General features: G+C 42.5%; 1 protein-coding gene across 1 annotated transcript; it reads right to left on the bottom strand.

The window, feature by feature from the left end:
- Window positions 1-333: 333 nt before the first annotated feature.
- phip (PHIP subunit of CUL4-Ring ligase complex) lies at window positions 334-17,787 on the bottom strand. The gene is made up of 40 exons (XM_077587260.1): window positions 17,603-17,787; window positions 17,413-17,471; window positions 17,296-17,325; window positions 17,098-17,157; window positions 14,440-14,590; window positions 14,207-14,305; window positions 13,580-13,740; window positions 12,308-12,529; window positions 11,977-12,077; window positions 11,679-11,749; window positions 11,466-11,566; window positions 11,125-11,165; window positions 10,856-10,954; window positions 10,517-10,673; window positions 9,957-10,091; window positions 9,463-9,591; window positions 9,130-9,355; window positions 8,707-8,868; window positions 7,985-8,168; window positions 7,748-7,850; window positions 7,365-7,499; window positions 7,144-7,241; window positions 6,640-6,847; window positions 6,451-6,561; window positions 5,991-6,098; window positions 5,727-5,851; window positions 5,557-5,639; window positions 5,379-5,490; window positions 5,115-5,176; window positions 4,884-5,039; window positions 4,572-4,692; window positions 4,369-4,494; window positions 3,623-3,698; window positions 3,499-3,558; window positions 3,130-3,282; window positions 2,669-2,821; window positions 2,193-2,407; window positions 1,898-2,124; window positions 1,433-1,579; window positions 334-1,295 (listed from the first exon to the last, which is right to left on the bottom strand). The coding sequence occupies exons 1-40, from the start codon at window positions 17,640-17,642 to the stop codon at window positions 502-504; spliced, it is 5,601 nt and encodes a 1,866-aa protein (XP_077443386.1). The 5' UTR covers window positions 17,643-17,787; the 3' UTR covers window positions 334-501.
- Between the last annotated feature and the right edge of the window lie 1,676 nt (window positions 17,788-19,463).

Genomic DNA, 19,463 nt, shown 5'->3' with positions numbered 1-19,463 from the left:
TCCATAAAGCAAGCATTCCTCCTGCAGCTTTTCTTTTCAAGTACTAAGAGAAGTGAGGGGGGGTCCAACATGGACCAATAATAGAGCAGGAGGAAGGAAGCGATGAGGTGAGGGGGGGGCACAGCTTGGATTAGAGCAGCTGGGCCAACGAGCGTGAGTGTGTGCGGCCCCTCGCAGATGGATGGATGGTAGAATTTCTGCAACATTGCCACTTGAAAAAGGGAGGAAAATTAAAAATAAAAAAACAACATTTTGAGTCGTCAAAAAATGGCCTTTTTCTCCAAACCGTTTAAGATTTTTTTTTAATAAAAAAAATTGAGTAAAATTAAAAAAAAATTAGAGCCTTTATCCCTAGTAATTACATCTTTGGACTCTAAAGAAAAAACTTAAACAGAGTATTTCCCTCCAAAGCTTCTTCACCCTTCTGTATCGGGATTTTTCACGGAAACCAGCAACTTTGATGGGCAGTCTGAAAGGGGCGTGTATTTGTGAGTAAGGGGGCTACCAGCCAATCAGATTGGCTTTGGCCTTCTCTGTCAGCTTTCGTACACGCCCCTTAGAAGATGTTCCAAAGGTGATGGAGGAGTCCTCAAAAAGGAGCTGCCTCTGTTCCTCCTCCGAGTCGTCCTCTATGTACCAGGCCGATCGTCGCCCCTGATTACGGGTGCGCATGGACCCCCCCGCCTCGTCCTCTTCTTCGTCCTCACCCTCGTGGTGGTCCGCCGAGGCCGAGCGTCGCCCCTGATTACGGGTGCGCATGGACCCCCCCGCCTCATCCTCTTCTTCGTCCTCACCCTCGTGGTGGTCCGCCGCCTCGTCCCGCCGAGTCCCTCTTAGCGTCCGTGGCGGAGACGTGACGTCGTCGTGCGCTCGCCGGCCGCTCCTCCTCAGCGGCGAGGGTTCGGGTGTCTCCGAAGGGTTTGGGGGAGAAGGCGAGAGAGGAGGAGGAGGAGGCGGGGGTGTTACTTCCTCAGTTTTCAGCGCCCGCGGCCGTCCTCTCCTCTTCGGCGTACCGGGGTCCGGCGCTGACAAGGCGCTTTCGTCGCCGGTGGATTGGTCGAGATTGTCGTCGAGGGCGGGGCTGGCCGGCTCCGCTTTGCATTTCTTGCTTCGTTTCTTTCCCGGGGGGCGACCGCGCCTCCTCGAGGGGCTGCCCGGAGTCGGGGGGTCCGTCGGAGAACTCGGAGGTGGCTCCGCCCGGGATTTCCGGCCTTTCCTCGTCGCCCAGGCGGTCATGTGACTGCCGTGTCCATTCAGGTGGGCTGTGCTCTGGGAGGAGGGGCTTTCAGGAGAGCCTAAGTGACAGAAGGTAAAATACAATCACATCCAAATAGAGGACCACTTGCCCCTGGACTTAAAAGTTCAATTTGTCTTATGAACAAGTAGCTAACACAGAAGAAATTGCTAATAGCTGATTCACAGATATACTTACCCAATCTTCTCACAGGTGTCCTCAGTTTCCGCCGAGTGCTTCCAGCCGCACCGCCTTCCGCAGCCGGGGTGGGCGTCGTCCTCTCAGCTGCTGAGGGTGGCGTGGAGGTGGAGACAACATTTTGAGCTCTCAGTGAGCGTGTCGACTCTGGGATGGAAAAAAGGTCACGTCACATTGAGTACCATCATACACTATATAATGCAATTGTTTTTTTTTATGTTCTCTTGTATTCACCTTTTCCCTAAAAAAAAAAAGAAGTAAGCGTCTCTGCAAATATTTTATTTCCATTTATTGCAGTTTTTAATTATTGTTGTTATTGTTATCATAGTCCGGAAAATACGGTAGTTGAATTTGGTGTTTTGCTATGCAGTAGTAAATATAATTTCAGTGATCCTCATTTCAATTTGCATCCAAACCACAAAGCTTTACAACTAGAAATAATAATAATGATATTCTTGATCTGACCTGTAGTGCTGGCATTGGACACGGATGCCGACGAGGGAGGCGAATGTGCAAAATGTTTTGCGGCGCTGCGCGTGCGTCCGATGCCCGGCGTGTCCGTCTTTCCGTTGACCAGCGGCAGCGTGTTCTTTGAGGCGAGGTTTTGCCTCAGGGACGGGAGCCGAGAAGGAGGCGGCGTCGGCTCGCGCCTGCTCATCACTCGAGACGAGACTCGTCTCTTCCTCTCCGGGCTGCGGATGAGGCCGGGTCACGTGACTGCCGCTTTAATTGGAAGACACCCGGTTGTATGTAGTGCTACCTTGACGCCGTGCTGCTGGGTGGTGACTCGCTTCGCCGTCGCCTCTTGACGTTGTGCCGCGTTAGTCGCTGCTCAGGGGTGGCGTTGCGGGCCTGGCGATCGGCGGTCCGTCGCGTCAGCTTGTCCGTCAGGCCGTGGATGGCCTTGTAGTCGGCCAGGATGGAGCTCATATGTTCCTCAAAGAGGGCGGACAGCCTCAGACTCATGCTGTAGATCTAAAAACATGCACGAAATACCATCAACTTTTGACTTTAATGTTCGTGATCTTTAACAATGCCATGGAAATCAATCAGAAATGATCCCCTAAAAACCAATAGAAGACCGCAAGGGTGACTATGTTTTTTCCATTCAAAATCAAGTTTGGTGTGCAATTAAAAAAACAGGTTAAAATATAATTTTGAGTTGTATTGAGCTGCTAGGAAAAGAGAATTTGCATTTTACATGATTTCAAGGTGAGGCCTGTGCGCTTCTCTTACCCTGGACTTTTTACTGGGCGTGTACGCTTTGGAGTTACTGAAGATGAGGCGCACGTCCTTGGAGAGCTGGATGGGTGTCTGGTACTTGCCGGCAGTTAGCGTGCTGAGGACGGTGCCAAAGTCCATTGGCGAGTCAACGATCTGGAGGTAATCCTGAACCAAGAATAGTGGGATAGGCAGAAAATTTGAAAATGAATGACCATAACAGCACAACAACACATTGACAGGTTGTCATGTGCAGGACACAGCAACAGGTAGTGCTGCAATACCTAATCTTAACATAATTTCACACCAAGTTGTGATCTTGCAACTATATTTAGCCATTATTAATACATTTCACCCTGTTTCCATTACGTCATCTATATATCTATTTTAAAATATCAGTAATTGTACACCGCACAGAGCCCTCCTGTATTTCTAAATGCATAGTAAATAATATATAGTATCCAAGTTGTAGTTACCGGGTACTCTTGCAGATCCACAGGTTCTCTGAAGGGCTCAGAGTCCTCACATTGAAAAATGAGGTCCAAAAGCTCCTTGCAGCGTCCTCGCCATGCTTGAGGGTCGTACGAAGGCGGCCGCGTGCGCAGATGTCGCCGGGTTGGACGGCGCTCCTGTGCGGGGTGATATCATCACAAATGATCACAAATTTCTCAACTTATTTTTTTTCAAATCCAAGAAACAATCCTACCTATTGATAAATCATTTTCACTGATTCTACTATGTTGGGTGTTTTTTTGCGTTTTTAAACTACATTTAATTTTGAATTTAATTCAAAAATTCCTTGGTTATGGATGCACTTGGGAAATCAGTGATACAAAGAAAGGAACCTTGTGATTTTGGGTGGAGGTTCCTGGTGTACTCGTGTCTTCGTCATCGTCGTCCTCATCCTACATAGAGAACAAACATGAATCTTCTCATACTGAACTTTGCTTGATGTCTTGAGGAACACACCTCGTCTTCAGAGTCAGAGAAGGTGGCCTTCTTCAGAGTTTTGTAGAGTGGCATTAAGTCAGTTACACTTTGGTCCCTAAAAAAGGAACAACAGAGTATAAAGTCCTTCCGTGTTGACTGTACTCAGGGCAACACCATCAATTCACTGTTTGCTTTTTCTTTTTGGAGTAAGTCGTTTTCTTAGTGACTGTCTGATTTCCTGTTCTTGTTTTGTGACTCAAATGCAAATATTTGTTGTAGCGTTCAACTGCTACACAGCAGTTCATCCTGCTTGTCCCCACTACAAAGCAAGTGAAGTTTGACTTTGACTCTCCAAATCTAAGTTCATTTAAGTTAAATTTAAAGTTTATGTTATGTTTCGAGTGCATCCCTCATGTCTCTCTCTCTCTCCCATTCATGAACTTCGCGTTGTATTGAATAATGTCTTATTTTATTATTAAACATCATAACCACCAAGTCTTACTGTTAGTAGATGGTGAATTACAAGCAATAAAATAATGTTTTCCATTGTAATATCCAGTTTTTGGTGTTTTTTTTCAGAGGGTTAATTTGTATTTAGTTCATTTCTATGAGAAACGTTGATTTGAGATACGAGTAAATGCGAGCTCAGTCCCGGAACGCATTAAGCTCGTATCTCAATGTATGACTATATTCTATTAGAATTTTAATAGGATTTCTTAATCTGCTACATCATCATAAAGAAAAAGAACAAAAAAAAAACAAATCCATTAGTGTCCCCCACTCACTTGATGAACTGCAGCATGAGGTCGGAGACAAACTTGGCCGTCGTGACGATAAAAGAGCCCGGCTCATTAAACGTTTGAGCATTGTGCTCCACGTAACGAACTTCCCACATCAGAGACGACAGTCGCCTAAAAAAACAAAAAGCACACAAACACACCTTAATCCACTTTGTTCAATCCTGTGAGAAACACTCAAATTGCGATACCTGTAAAAGCGGTTGACCAGCCTTTGGCGTATGGTGCTGAGGTCCGTGACGTAAGCCACCACTGTGCAGTAGGTGGGGTACGCTTGAAGGTCTACGGGGAACGCAAACGGCGCCGCAATGTCTGCCGACAAACAATATGGGTTGTGTTCAACAAACATCTGAATTGATTTCATCTAACCCCTTTAAGGCTAGATAACACTCCACGATTAATGTGACACAATTCCCCCAAACTCTCATACTGATGTTATTCCAGCTGGAATGAGGCAAAGTGGAACAAGAACCGAGATCACATTCATGCTGATGATGTCCTACCCAAAGTACAGAGTTGGTCGATGGCTTTGATGATACGCTCGCACTCGTCGACGCGTGTACGACATCCCCATTCGCCATCTAGCGGCACGTACAGAAGCTCACGATGTTCTTCTTCTGTGAGAGGGACGCTAGTGCCCAGCTCGTCTGGGAACGACGCTGGAGGGACAAAGGGATGTTTAAAAAAAGGAACTTTGGGGAAGCTTGCTGTGTGTGTGTGTAACAAAAACTCACCTTCGTCAGGTATGAGCTCCATGTCCCATGGACTCATCTTCTCGGTGTCGCCGTTATCCCAGCTGGAAACAACAATAGTGTTAGCGGTTAGTAACGCATTTTTACAAGCCTAGTTTTGAAATAATTAGCTGCTTTTGAGGGAAATAAGATCTTGAATCCAGTTGCACTAAAGTGGGATCGGTCACTGCCCGCCTTGGATGTTTGAGATAGGCATTATACCCAAGCACTGTTTTTAATCATAGGCAATAGCTTGCGTGGAGTTACCAGACGCTGTAGCAGAGAAAGAGACTGTCGGGGTACTGCGACTGATACGGCTCGTGACTCTCGATGGTGCCGAACCACCAGGCGTCGTCAATGACCGAGCGAAATCTGTCACCTGCAGGCAGGAGGTCACGACTAAAGTTCTGCTTTTTATATTTAAAACGAAAAAAAAATGCCTTACCGATAGTCCACTGTCTTTTTCTGGCATTGTCAAACTGCTGCCGTAGGACCAGAAAATCGATGACATCCGGCATGTCGTGATACCTGTGGCATAAAATCACCCATCCATTAATCCACTTTATGTCTCAATTATACACAAAGGTTCACTCGGTTGACTTTTAGAATCTTTACTTCATGGAGAAGGATCCTCCAGTCAGTTTTCCAGTGTCCGGGTCAAGGAAGGCCAGTTTGAGACAGCATAATGCAGGCAAGCCCACCTCATACTTGATCCCCACAATCTTCATTAGTTCCTGCTCCTGAAACACACAAGTATTTTTCTTCGTATGTCCCTTTGTTTTCACTTGGCTCAGTCCTGTTACCTAAATCATTTGTTCAACTTTAAAATAATTGTCTTCTTTGACTCATTGTAATCTCAGTGTATTATTGCATACTTACCCGAAGCTCCATTTTATGCCAAGGTTGCTTCTTTGGGTTGATGCTGTAAATTTTCTTTTGCTTGGCCATCTCCACATATGCCTCGTGGCCCTGGCGGAAGTAATACAACTGCAAAAGAAACACAGTATTACACAAGATCACGAAAAAATATGTATTTCCAAGCATAAAGTGTTACTGCAGTTGCAAGATACAGAGAGGGTTACATTACTTACTGCTATAAATAATTAATACAAAATTCTATCAAGTTTTTCAGAAAATGTTTTTAGCTATAGAAACAGGTCTGAAGACAAGTTAAATTTGTGACAGTCACCAACAGAATAATTAATGTCCCCACCCCTAACACCATTGCAAAAAAATACTATGAAGGGTGTACAATCAAAGATACATCAGTGGCTCTTAAAGAGAATCATGAAAATGACTTTGCAGGACCTTTAAAATGATAATATCTATCTCAAAATACCTCGTCTCCCATCTGTGGAATATAAGGACACCTCCTGGGAATCAGGTCTGTGATCCAGGATGAGGGAAGCCACTCCTCCAAACTCAGTCCTTGCTCCTGAAGCTCCGCCCTCTGCTAGACAAAATAGTTGCTTAAAGAAACAAACAAAAAAATCGTCTGTCTTATTTTTATTTTTATAAATTAACAAACCTTCCTCTTCTCGTTTGGCTTTTTCTTCTTTGGTAAAGCTCCATCCTTGTCGGCTTTGTCCTTCTTGCATTCTTTTTTAGAGTCACGCTTCTTTTCGCCGTCATCCTCTGAGCCGCTACTCTTCTTCTTCACTTTAACACTCTTCTTCGGCGGCTCCAAGTTGATGCCCGCGTCAGCCGTCCAGTCAGAATAATCGCTGGAGTAATCACTGTGCAGAAAAGACAACAATTATCAGACTAGAGCTTCTGCTCTCATTTACATATAATACAGTTACTGCAAACTATCAGGGTGATAAATGCACAATAAAAGGCTGCTCATTAGCTTAACTCTTAGTTACACTGTTATATATAGACCAGCCAACTCAATTCATCATTATAAATTGTGTTTTAGATTTAACAAAAAGGAAAATTGTTCCAAGAGGTATTCCCCATTTATTTTGTCTTGGATGGGTAAAAAAAAAAAAGTAATTTAAAAAATAATGTTTTTTATGATACCCAGTCATACCTTGAACTGCTGTGATCATCAGGCCATGGCTCTTTTTGCTCTTCATCCTTCTCCTCTTCTGATGAGTGTCCGTTGATCTGGCGCACCTCTGTCTCGCCCTGGCAACACGCACGTAAGAACACTTTTAAATGATTTTGGAGACTGTTTAGATCAGGGGTGCCAATTACGTAGATCGCCAAGGATACAACCTCCATTGATTGCATGTATTTGGCACGTCATACCTCTGAAATACTGTCATCGTCATCGGCCGCCTCCGCGCTCTGGCGGCTCGTCTCCTCTACGGCTGCCCGAGTCTGGTATCCATGGTTACCCTGACTCCGTCTCCCCTCGTCAGCCACGTCTGAAGTTGGATGACCCTGTAAGGCAAGAATTTGTTAAGCGTGGCACCAATGTGAATCTGTCCATTAAACAACCATTAGCAGGATAATGATCGGGTCAGGGAAAATGTGGTAAGGTAGATCTTGGCCAAGGTGAATGTAACACTTTACTACTTTCATCAAAAATGTTCTTAACGAATAGAGAGTAAGGGATGCTGATAGGTTGAAAAATTGAATGCAACAGAAAATAAGGGAGGTTTTCGCTATTCATGTATATAAAGTCTTACTCTGCTCTCTTTTGGTAAAGAATGGATGGTTCGTCGACGGCGTTCTGACTGGTAAATGTTGATCTCCTCCTCCCCTTTGGCTTCTCGCCAATTCACCTGTTTCCTACACCACCAGACAAACCACAAAGTCAGCAAATTACATAAAAATCAAACTAAAATTCCACAAAATGTAAACTGTCTCTTTTAACAAGAAATTGTATCTATGGCAGGTTAATTCGGAAGTTCATCATGCGTTACCTAACAGAGGCATCCTCCAGCTCGGGCACCAGCACCCGGCGGCTCCACGCCACAAGGTCTCCCTCCGTGGCCATCTGACTACGTGGGGCGTTGCTGTGCATTTGTCGCACGCCCTCAATCTGCCCACTGCGACGGAGGCCCACGTTGGGCGGCGAGGGCACCTCAGTTGGTGACCCCACAGACGCTGAAGGATAAGGTAGGAGAATCCTCATTTGATAGATTGTGTGATTTATTAATGTAATGTTAAAACAGACATGCTCAGCATTTCCATTTATTGTTTTCAATCAGACGTACTTTTATTTTTGTAACTCAATACTATGTTGTAAATAGCTTAAGATCAAAAATGCAAATGTGTTGGTGTATGTTGTAATTTTCTTTTTTTTCCCCAATTAAAGGTAATAGATTTCTTTTACAATATGCATCCTGCCTCATTGTTTTTCAGTCAAGACATACAACATAGGGGAAAATACTTGATTCTTCAATGAGTGTTTTCCTCAAGTTACTCCCGCATTTTATACAAGTGAAAAGACAGGCTAAATTGGACGTCAATCCTGATGACAAATTGGAAACTATTGAAATGCCTGAATGCTGAAATTTGTTAATAGTTGGCAAGTGTTTTCCACGTTTCAACTCCTTAACAAAACGCTGCCTATTTCCACGAGCAAGTAAATCATGAAGCTAATCACCAAAACCTTAGAACGTAATTCGCAAAGCATAATTACCTCTGCTGACTAGCGAGCTGGCATTCACGGCGGCCGCAGCAGTGGCGGCAGGTGTATCATTGGAGCCCAGCCTCTGGTCTTGCTCCTGCTGTAGTCTTTGGATCATGGTGTCCAGAGGACTGGAGCCATCCACTGCCTGCTCGCTGACCACTTGATTCAAGCCTAATGAACAAAAGAAAAGTGAGAATAGAACCATTCAATCAAAACATGGCGTTTGTTACAGTAGTCCTATAAACTTGAATTCATCTTAATTATGTGCTGTCAGTTAGTAAAACTCAGTAGCTTGTCAACAGAGAGTAGTACAGTGTAACTGCTCCACTAGAGGAATTTCATTAAGCATGCTAAAAGATTGACATTCAACATAGTTAAATTTTAATTATGTTGAATTCCTTTAAATGTGGCTAGGAATTTAAAACTTCGTACCGGAGGAAGTAATTCCCATTTGCGGGATGAGCTGCTCGTCCCGGCAGCCCTCCCGGCCGGGTACGAGCCGCTGGTATCGCGGCGGATGGGGGTTGCCGTCCACGTCCACCAGGAAGGGGGGCGGCATGAGGTGAGGCGCTTGCTGAGTTTGCTCATCCAGCACGTAGTTGTTGGCGTCACGGATTAGAGGCCGGTAGTCGGTGTGGAAGAACATTTGGTCGGCGATCTTAAACATGACAGAACAGAAGTAAATGTGTGCGCATAAACATGTACATGTGTGTATTGTGTGGGAGAGCAGAAATTGCGTGAACATGTGAGGGCGAAGGATCTCACCTTGTCGTACTTGCTGCTGGAACCAAAGCCAAAAATGAGCAGGTGACCATGGGAGTCGGTGGCAGCAAAATGTTGACCGTCTGGGCTACATTTGCAGTCAAACAAAGCTCCATGTCCCTGACCCTCAATCTGGATGTGTGTGAAAGAGTTGTCAGAAATTCTCGACACAAACGTGTAGACGTACAATATGAAAGTACTGGGATTATGTATTTTCCGTATTGAAGCCTAATTTGTCCACAAAAGGCCGTACATTTTTTTGGACAATTAAAGTATGTATTTGACTGCTCCTTTAATCAATTATACTACTCAAAATGGGGGATTTGTGAAAAGCTGCTGAAGCAATCATTTTTCTAGGCGCCAGTGCGTATACAATTATTAAATGTATTCATTTATTCATTAAATCCAGATGCCAGAATTAAAGTAAAACATCTGTGTCACATGTGAGGAGGGAAAAACATGCAGAAATCCAGATCTTTTTGTCAGGGACAGCTCACCATGTTGAAGTAGGAGCGTATTTTGACCCCTCTGGCTAGGTCCCACACGACACAATTGCCATCGTGTCCCGCTGAGAAGAGGATGCGTGGGTCGAAGGGATGTGGCTCGAGGACGAACACCTCGTCTTCATGACCCTGCCCGAAGAAATGTGCAGATTGAGGTTTAACATTCTTACATTGTTGCGCTGCATTCCCAAGCGTCACATTGTTATTTTGTTTCACCAATGTTAGTCATGATTTGAAATGCCTTTACAGTTTGTAAATGTTTTGACTGTGAACTGAGCTTGTTAAGGATCCGAGCAAGTTTGTAGGTGAGTTTTTTTAAAGGAAACTCCAGTCAATTTGATATGTATGTCAAGTATAAGAAGATAAAAATTTCAAGTGCAAGTTGCAAGTTTGCCTTTTTGTTTTGAAGAGTTCATTTTGGAGTCAAATTGACCAATTTTTAACAAAATTTTCAAATACTAACTTTAACAAGATTTCTTAAAAAACATATTTTAATCATGTTGAAACCAAAACATCACATTGACATATTAATGTGCATAAATAGCTATACATACCATAAGGACGTGAACCAGGTTCCCGCTGATGGAATTCCACACTTTCAACGTCAGGTTGTTGGCTGCCGTTATTACGGTGCCGTCGTGGCGGTCCCATGCCACCATGGTTACCTTCAGCTTGGTCACCTTGTCTTCTAATGGTGGTGGGTTGTACTTCCTAAAAAAAAGGCCTCAAATTGTTGTTTTCCAAAAAGAGCTGAAAGGTATCGTCATCTTGACAGTTCAAATGATTATGAAGCGATGGAAATGTCCTAAATGAGTAATACATGTAAATAGAGTTCTTGCTCACATTTTAAATGTGATCCTATTAAATAGAGGTTAGCAAAGAACAAAACATACCCTGGCAATTTGGTCTGCATGTCCAGCAGGATGCTTTTCCAGCCTTGAGGCTGCAGTTGCCAGATCCGTGCTGTGCCATCCCTGCTGCCGCTCACAAACCTAATATCAGGCGGAAAAACATATCTACAAAGTCACTAAACAAACAATAATTAGGTACCCACAACATCTCACATCTACCAACTAATGTCCCCACACAGTTCAACCGCCTAGTGACTGAAACATGTTCAAAAACAACAACTTGCCACATAAGCTCGCAGTAAGAAACCTACCGGTCGCTGCAGTGTGAAAACTGGATGCTGTCCACTTTATCCTAGTGGATGAAAATACAGAAATAGTCTTATAATTATTACATTTTATCAGCTACAAATCTTTATTTTAAATGTAGCCATACTTTTTATTCATTATTTGATATATTTTTGGAAAACAACCAACTTTTACCCCAATTCTGAATTAAAGTTCTATTCTTCTGGTATAGAAACTAGCTTTCGTATAAAGTGCCATGTGTCATCTATGCCTCTGTATTTGCGATTGTCTCGCCCAAATAAAAGCCTTATACATATCTGAGATTAATATCAGAGTTTATCTTTCAATATTCAATGGATTTACTGACCGAATGGGACTCCAGTTCTGAGATCTTCTCAGGTTGTCCTGAACCAAAGTAGTAGACCCTGATGATGTGATCTGTGCTTCCTGTCGCCAGGAACATGCCACCTATACCCCAAAAAATATCTCGGATTTAAGTCGGGATTTCAAACTCATCTAATAGTTTCAAACATCCACATGTTGAAGTTTATAAAGAATAGTTTGTGAATCAACAAATTACCTGCACTAAATGAGGAGCACATCATCTGGACACCAGGCCTGGAACGCTCAGTGAACTTACTTGGCCTCTGACTGGACATAAAGAAAAGTGGATGTAATAAAATTTGAACAAAAATCGTGGAAGAGATGAAATTATTTCATCACATTATTTCCTATGGGAAATGTAAAATTGTGTTAAACCGAGGAGATCCAGTGTATTAATAGAGGCTATTTGTTAATAAAAAAAACAATATTACTATTGCTGTATAATAAAGGCAATGCAAGTATACACATTACAGCAGAATGCAGTTATGTCCTACCCGAACTTGAGTGTGCGAGCATCCCACTGCCAGAAACAGATGGTGCCGTCAGCACCCGTGGAGGACAGGTAGCGTTTAGAGCCGCTGCAAAGTGGAGAAAACTGCAAACACAAGCAGTTTACATCAGCTTGTATATAGTGTCTACAACAACTACAACAAAAAGTGAAGACACACAGTGAACCCCAGGTTATTGAGAATTGTGTGAAAATCAGCACAAAGGGGATCAGATAAAAACCTATTAAAATCATATCTTATTTTCTAGTAGCGGCAACCAAGTCAGTTATGTGTGGTGAGTGGTGATATTCTATTTGTATAGACATGAATGGCTCACCTGTAGAGAAGTGATGGACGCTGCGTGACCCTCTAGCACGGCTAAGGGAGCGCACGTCTGCAAGCACCAAACGCGGATTGTCTTGTCACACGAGCCGGCGGCGATCATTGTGTTCTCATGGCTGACCGCCATGTCGGAGATCTCAGCAGCATGCCCGCGCAATGTGGCTAGAAGACAGCCGCTGTCAGTACTCCAGATCTTCACCAGGCAGTCATCGGAGCCCTGAGGACAAAATAAAAGAGTCATTCCAGACATCAGACAGACTTAAAAATATATATTCAAATGTGAACATGCCAAAAAGTGGTATGATGTTAACCTGCACAAATTTTCATTATGGAATCAAAAAGGAAAATTGGATAAAATGCATCAATGCAACATTTTGGTAACCTGTTCATTTGTTGTCATCATAAAGCATCTGTATTTCAAGTCTACATGCAAACATGAGCAAATTCTCATTAAAAAGTATATTCAACATATGTATGTCACATACAAAAAGATCCAAATGTGTTTATTAAATGTGTGCAAACAGGAGGGAGGAGAGAGACAGAGGATGAATGTTAATTCTGGCATTTATCCAGCAAGTGCCGCCGTAGATACACTCTCACTCTCCAGTTGTGAGAAGGAAAAGCGGGAAAAAGGCAAAAGGGAGGGGGTGGTGGAAGGGAATGGAACAAAGGAGTGGCTGCACGGGAGAAGAAAAAGAAAGGCAAATGCTAGCGAGCCCAGGAAATGTAAAAAGTGACGCAAAGAGATACTGGAGGAGGCAATATAAAATTCCCCTTGCGCGCCTAAACACCACCTTCTTCCCACTCTGCAACCATTTCAATATATAAAAGCTGCAAATGAAAGGAGGCAGCAAAGCATAATAAAAGTCAGACAATCAGAGGTTGATAATGATAAAATAGGGGCCATCATTCATATAACAAATACAAGGGGGAGCAAATCTCTCTTGTGGATGGACACTAACATTTCATTCTGAAAAAAAAATCCTTTTTTTTTTAGACAAGGTAAGCTGGAATGTGGTACAAAATTGTACTCACAACTTTTGATAGTGGAAGTACACAAATGGATTTTTGTCAATGTAACAAAATTGCACAATATGCCAAAATGCATGAAAATATAGGTTTGTTACCGCAGTACTTTGCATTTTCTCACTATATAGCCAGAAAACCTGAGTCTCAAAAGAGGGATGGTATGGCTCCCCTTTAGTACCGTAAGATCCAAAAGTGATATAATTCATCTTAACAACTTAATCTCTAAGCACATACTTACAGTAAATATGCGACGTCCAGTCCTGTCGAATGTGACGCAGTAGACTGAGGAAAGATGTCCCAGGATCCTCTTATGCATCTTCATATGTTGATACACTGCCGTTGGCACCAGCTGGCGCAGGCGGTAAGAACCGTTCAGTCGCCGACCGTGGCTCGTCTCCACTGTGACAGCGAGAGGCAAGAAACATGACAAACTATCACACAAGGCCTCAGACATACGTTTTGACCTTAGTTTGAATTTTTACTGGTCTAACTACACTGTTTCATCATATTTTAGCATCACATCTCAAAATTCTATTATCGTTACATGAGACATCACAGTAAATATGAGGAAATTTCATCACAGTCAGCAAGCATATGAATTTTAACTCTACAAAAGTCTTTTGTTTACTAGTATTTAGTTCTTAAGGTCTTTGCACAGCGGGCGGTGAACAGAATCTGGTTTGGGATCAAAGTTCAGGGTTTACACCAATGTCCTTAACGTTAATAAGGATAATGAGTAATAGCTATTTAAAACTAATTGTGAAATGTATTCATAAGAGTATAGGTAGTAAGAAACGAATATTCCATGGACTGTCAGTACACACTATTGTCCTCTAATGGAATAAAAACCAAAGGTGTTTTTTACCAATGTTGGCTGGGCTCCCGTAGATGATAGGAGGCTCTGGTGGTCTTCCACAGTGAAGAGCCGCCAGCGCTGAACCCTTCCATACCACATGCTTGCAACCTGGGCGACAAAACAAACCAAAGTGTGTTTTTTTTAGTACTACTACTTAGTGTAAATAATATGTCCTGAAGTGAGCTTTCAAGATATGGGCAGCTTTCCACCAAGCCATTGGAAGAAGGAAGAAGCCCTCTTACTTTTGCTTGTACGAAGAAGATTTTGCCGCCCTGCCCCCAGCAGGCTACTTAGTCCTGGCACGCTGGCTGGGACATCCCGCTCCAGTAGAGGACAAACCCTGGCGCACACGTGCAGCAGATGCTCAGGACTGATGTGGCGGTACAGCTTCACCTACACAATAGCACATATAATCACAATTAGATGTGCTTACTCGTAGCCACCTTTAAAAATAACCGCTTTATATAGTATAAGATCCCAGTAGTAGTTATTTCAAAACAGCATTATTTTTACAAACTTGAAAAAAAAATGAACATAACATTAAAACATATTACATAATACACAGCGTTTACAGGGCAATATCAATAAAACTTTGCAGAAGCTTCCAACATAATACTCTTTTTTTAACTCATACAAAGTGCATTTGTACTTTTACTTTCATATTAGGAGCATTCAAACTATAACGCGTATATATAGAGTACTTAGAACATGACCTTATTCCATATCAATCATTGTTTGCATCGTGTTCCATTCAAAATAAAATCTGCTGCGAAAGAAAGAAAAAATACTGCATCTGATCTACTTCATGAATATGCAAACATATAATCATTTAGTACAATCTTAATTCATTAGTTTTGCATTTGTTAAACAGGATATAAACCAGCTATGTCACTAATGAGTTGACAGCGAATTGATAGATTTTCTTTGAAATATGATTAATGTACGCTGCATTTTAATCATAAATTATTTAATTACAATGTATTAATGCCCATTAATGACCACACAAAATTAGCACTGTACCTGGCAACATGTTCAAATATAATACTAGACATGCAACATACACCTCTTCACAGTGCATTAACAGTCTGTTTAACACACACACACACACACACACACACAATTACTGTCTCCACATTATTACATCCAACATCATTGCAGCTACAGTATATCACAATACACACACGCACACATTGTGACGCTATTGAATGGCTCGCTGCACATAATTGCGAAAAAATAAAAAATAAAAACATTTCATAACTGTCTCACATCATGCAGTGCAGCACCAAAAAACAAACATAATGTTTGCAATACAACATGTGACGATGGCTCGCAGTCTAAAAAAATGCTGACAAAAATAAACTTCTCCGTTGTATATTCCCTTCTTGTGTTGTATTGTGAAATATGTACCGGTCATTTAATTGCATTCTAACGAATTGACTAATTAATATGGGTATTTAATATCCCATCGCAACTGTCCAAGCTACAGTAAACACACAATTCAAGGGTGAGATAGCAAATCAAAAACAACATAAAATAAATTACCAAGACCAATCCATCAAGTAAAATGTCTTTCTCTTAAAAAAATGATTATTATTAGCAGTATTTTTCAAGAGAAAACAAAGAAGGCAGTATTTGATTGACAGCCATTGGGAGGGGTGCGGGGAGAGCGGGGGCATATTCACGAATACATACTCTATATTTCCATAAACATTAGACCTTCACATCCCCTAACAGCTCACACAAAGATTTATGTATAATGTGTGTCTGTGAGTGCAGTGAAAATATGATTGTTTTTTTTAAAGATTTTTGAATGCAATTGTTCACCATAACTAATTAAACTATTAATTTTCTTAACAAAATAATGCACATTTAGACCTCATTGGTATATAAATGTGGTCAACTATAGAGGTTAGTGCATTCTTCCAGGGTCTCAAAAAGCCCTCAATTTAACATACTAATTATTACATTAATTAAGAGCAATATTTGTAAACAGGCAAATGAGAAGAGCAAATTTGTAAAGATTTTTAGATCAGAACCATATGTTCACAAAATCCCTTATGTGAGAAAATAGAAAATGGGAAGTACAATATTTGTTACAAAGACCCTCGTCTACTTTTGAATAATTGTCAATGTGTCCTTAAGCAAGGCACCAAGCCCATTAGTGGGTAATATGAAAATTAAAGATATCATATTTAATCTGCCATGTCACCTTGCAAACCTGCATGAGTTATCTTGTTCTCTCCACGTGGATTGCAACAGCAAACCGCGAGTGGATTTTCCCCATAAATGATTATGAATGCCAATCATTTAAGATTACTAATAAAAAAAAAAGAATTGCGTGTTACCTCTCATCTCCAAGTCCAAAACAACAAAACCACAGCAAAGGGAAAAAAGGGTACATCCATCACCGCATTCCTTCCTTCTGAGGCAGTGACATCGGCTAATCCGGATTCAATCCAAATCTGAATTTGAATTAAAAACGCGTTCAATAATCCAGTTTGGACTTGAAGACGAGTGTTGTTGTGCCTGAAGCAAGCTGGGGAGGGAAAGATGGTGCTCCAGTCCAGCCTGCTTGCCTGCCTGCCTGCTTACATGCATGCATGCATGCCTGCCTTCTGCACCCACAACACTGGTGACGTAGCAACAATTCCACACATTTAAAACTCCACTTTCCCCTTTAAGGACCTGCGTGGGACACCACCAGGTTGAAGATGCCAGGTCCTGACCTCCTATTAAATGCTCATCTAAAATCCTGATCATTGCATTGATGATAAAACACACATACACGCAGATTTTCAGGTACTTTTCCTGCCAGCATGGGGGGGAAATGCGGGAAATTCAATTCGTAAAGTTGCCGTGTGAAACTTTCTCCCAGCAAAAGGAGAGGGAAGCTCCCTTACCAAATCGTCGTAGGTCCCTGGGTGCTCCTGCCCGGTCCAATCTAGCCTCGTGGGGAGCAGCTAAAGACGAAAGAAGCCACATTAACATGTAAAATCGTGATCATGTTTAAAAATATAGAGATCGTTTCAAGAAATAAGCAGGAAAAGTCAAGCAAAAAAAGGGGGCAACGTTGCAGCGCATCACTCCACTCCCCGTACCTCCTTATCCTCCACCTCCCTTATCAGCGTCTGAAAATGGATTAAAAAAAGACAACATGACGCCTCATGGCCGCCTTGATAGGCACCAAATGAGCCCCCCGATTCCCCGATACCAACCTCGGCTGCTTCATGGCAGGGTCCGGCTTCGAGAAAGCGGGCGATTAGGAAGTACAGCTCTGGTTGTAGATCGGAGGGGAGAGAGAAGAAGAACGGGGGAGCTGCGTTACAAGAGGGCGCCGAACACGGGGAGGGAGAAGGGGGGACATAAACGACTACCTCGGCCCGATCCCTGATCTCCGCTACTCACCAGAAGTCAGTTGCGCGAGGTGCGGCCTGTCTGAAGCCATGTTGTGGCCGTACTTCGGCGGGGGCAGCGCCGGAGCCGGAGCCGGAGCCGGGCCGCTGGGTGTCGGTGGCTGCCCTGTAGCTGTCACTGTTTATCCACCAGGAAGAGGCTGCCTCCATTCAGGCGCTTGAAAACAGTCCCGGCTCCTCGCCGCTCAACGTGCTCTTCCGCGCGGTGCCGAGTCTAGTACCCCCCGGGTGGGTTTGCCTGCCGCACACTACCGCAGATCACGGGAACGCAGAATATACGCAGACTCGCGATCACACAATAGGGAAAGGATAATATTAATGGTGGAATATTTAATGTTCATTTCGCCTTTTTTAACAGGTTCCCCCTCCCCCTCTAAAGGCAAGCAGTCGGCGGAGGGATATCAGCGTGTTTCACGCAGAGGCCACTGTAGAGGAGGATGAAATGGCAGCCTTGTCGGGGATGAGAGAATTTGTTACTTTAAACTGCTAGATGCGTTCCATTTAGATCACATTTAACGAGTTGACAACTAATAATTGATCATTTAACCAGCAGCGGGTGTATTCAACGTTGAAATGTTAAGACTTAAAACATGGCTGCCGAGTCCGCGCTCGCTGGCTAGCTGTTTCCTTAAAAGCCAACTTGGCTTTGCGTTTAGTTCGTGTTGATTTTATTTGGGGTTTTCTTCTACAATATGTCTCGCAAAGACGACAGTCCTTTACAGGAGCTTGATCGGTGCGGAACAAGTCCATTTCGCCGCGTGACGTTAAAATGGGGGAAGGGTTGTTGTCAGAAGCAGAGGGGCAACAACACAAATTAATGATCAAGGAAAACTCGTGAGTTTCTGGAACAGAATGCTACGTTATGTCAATTATTAAGGACCACCACAATATACTGAAACAATTTATATTCATTTGAAGGGAATCAACAATAAAAGTTTTCCCATATAGACAAATTCAGTTACATATGTTAAGGGTGACCCCCCTTTTGTTTACATTTTGCAAGATGTAAAGCTGAAAAGCTTTGCTCAAGGGCACATTCCATCAACTGTCCTCAGTAAGCAAAGTAGTATAGAATTGTATCAAGAATTTCCATTCTCTCAGGTGTTCCATTTATTTTAGGTCTCATCCCCTGCACTAAAGTCAAGTCTTTTCCTACAAGTTGTTCCAAAGTTGCATTCCGAAAGATATATTGTATGTTCGCATATGATGCATAACACTTGACAGTCCTAGAATTTGTATTTTTATACATTAAAAAAAGTGAAACATTGCCACAGTTGCACAATCAACATCATCAACATAAAATGTAGCATATTTGTGATGTAAAAAAAATGCCCAACATGCCTTGCTTGGATGAAAATGTTGCAATACTAACATGAACAGTAGTCATCAGTGTTTGTATATAGTCTTTCCTACATAACCATACCACTCATTACATGAAAAAAGTGTAATAATCGTGTTTCCATGGACTCGATAAATTGTTAACACCCGTCATAAACTAAGTTGTGCTTCACATGAAAACTTTTAGTGAAGTGGCTCTCGTGCATCGCCAATTCTCTTTGCTGATGTTAAATATTTCAGTACAATTTATGTGGACAGAACTTAGTGCTCTCAATGCATGTGAATAAGTTAAGTGTCTATTCCATTTTGACTGGACGCTTTGGCAGTGATCCACTTCAAATGGATTGGTTGTCTATCACTATCAATAGGATTGAAAAATGAGCATTCATTCCAGCCCACTGAGTTAAAATGGGTAAGACGTCTATTGTTGCCAATGGCAGTATAGATGAGTTTGTACCATCTATTTTTTTTTGCCAATCCAATATGTTTAATTCATTCTACATTTGATTAGCAGT

Source organism: Stigmatopora argus, chromosome 19, assembly GCF_051989625.1.
Source record: "Stigmatopora argus isolate UIUO_Sarg chromosome 19, RoL_Sarg_1.0, whole genome shotgun sequence".
Taxonomy (NCBI): domain Eukaryota; kingdom Metazoa; phylum Chordata; class Actinopteri; order Syngnathiformes; family Syngnathidae; genus Stigmatopora; species Stigmatopora argus.
The sequence above is the reverse complement of the archived record's forward strand: the minus strand, read 5'-3'. Positions and strand labels throughout refer to the sequence as shown.

What these genes read in the sequence shown, in the direction of transcription:
- phip (XM_077587260.1), bottom strand. Translation starts at nt 17,642, where the DNA reads ATGGCTTCAGACAGGCCGCACCTCGCGCAACTGACTTCTG. An exon ending in AGCCAAACGAGAAGAGGAAG is followed by an intron (nt 6,562 to 6,639) that starts GTTTGTTAATTT and finishes TTTGTCTAGCAG; the next exon opens with AGGGCGGAGCTTCAGGAGCA. An exon ending in CTCATGCTGCAGTTCATCAA is followed by an intron (nt 3,699 to 4,368) that starts GTGAGTGGGGGA and finishes TTCCTTTTTTAG; the next exon opens with GGACCAAAGTGTAACTGACT.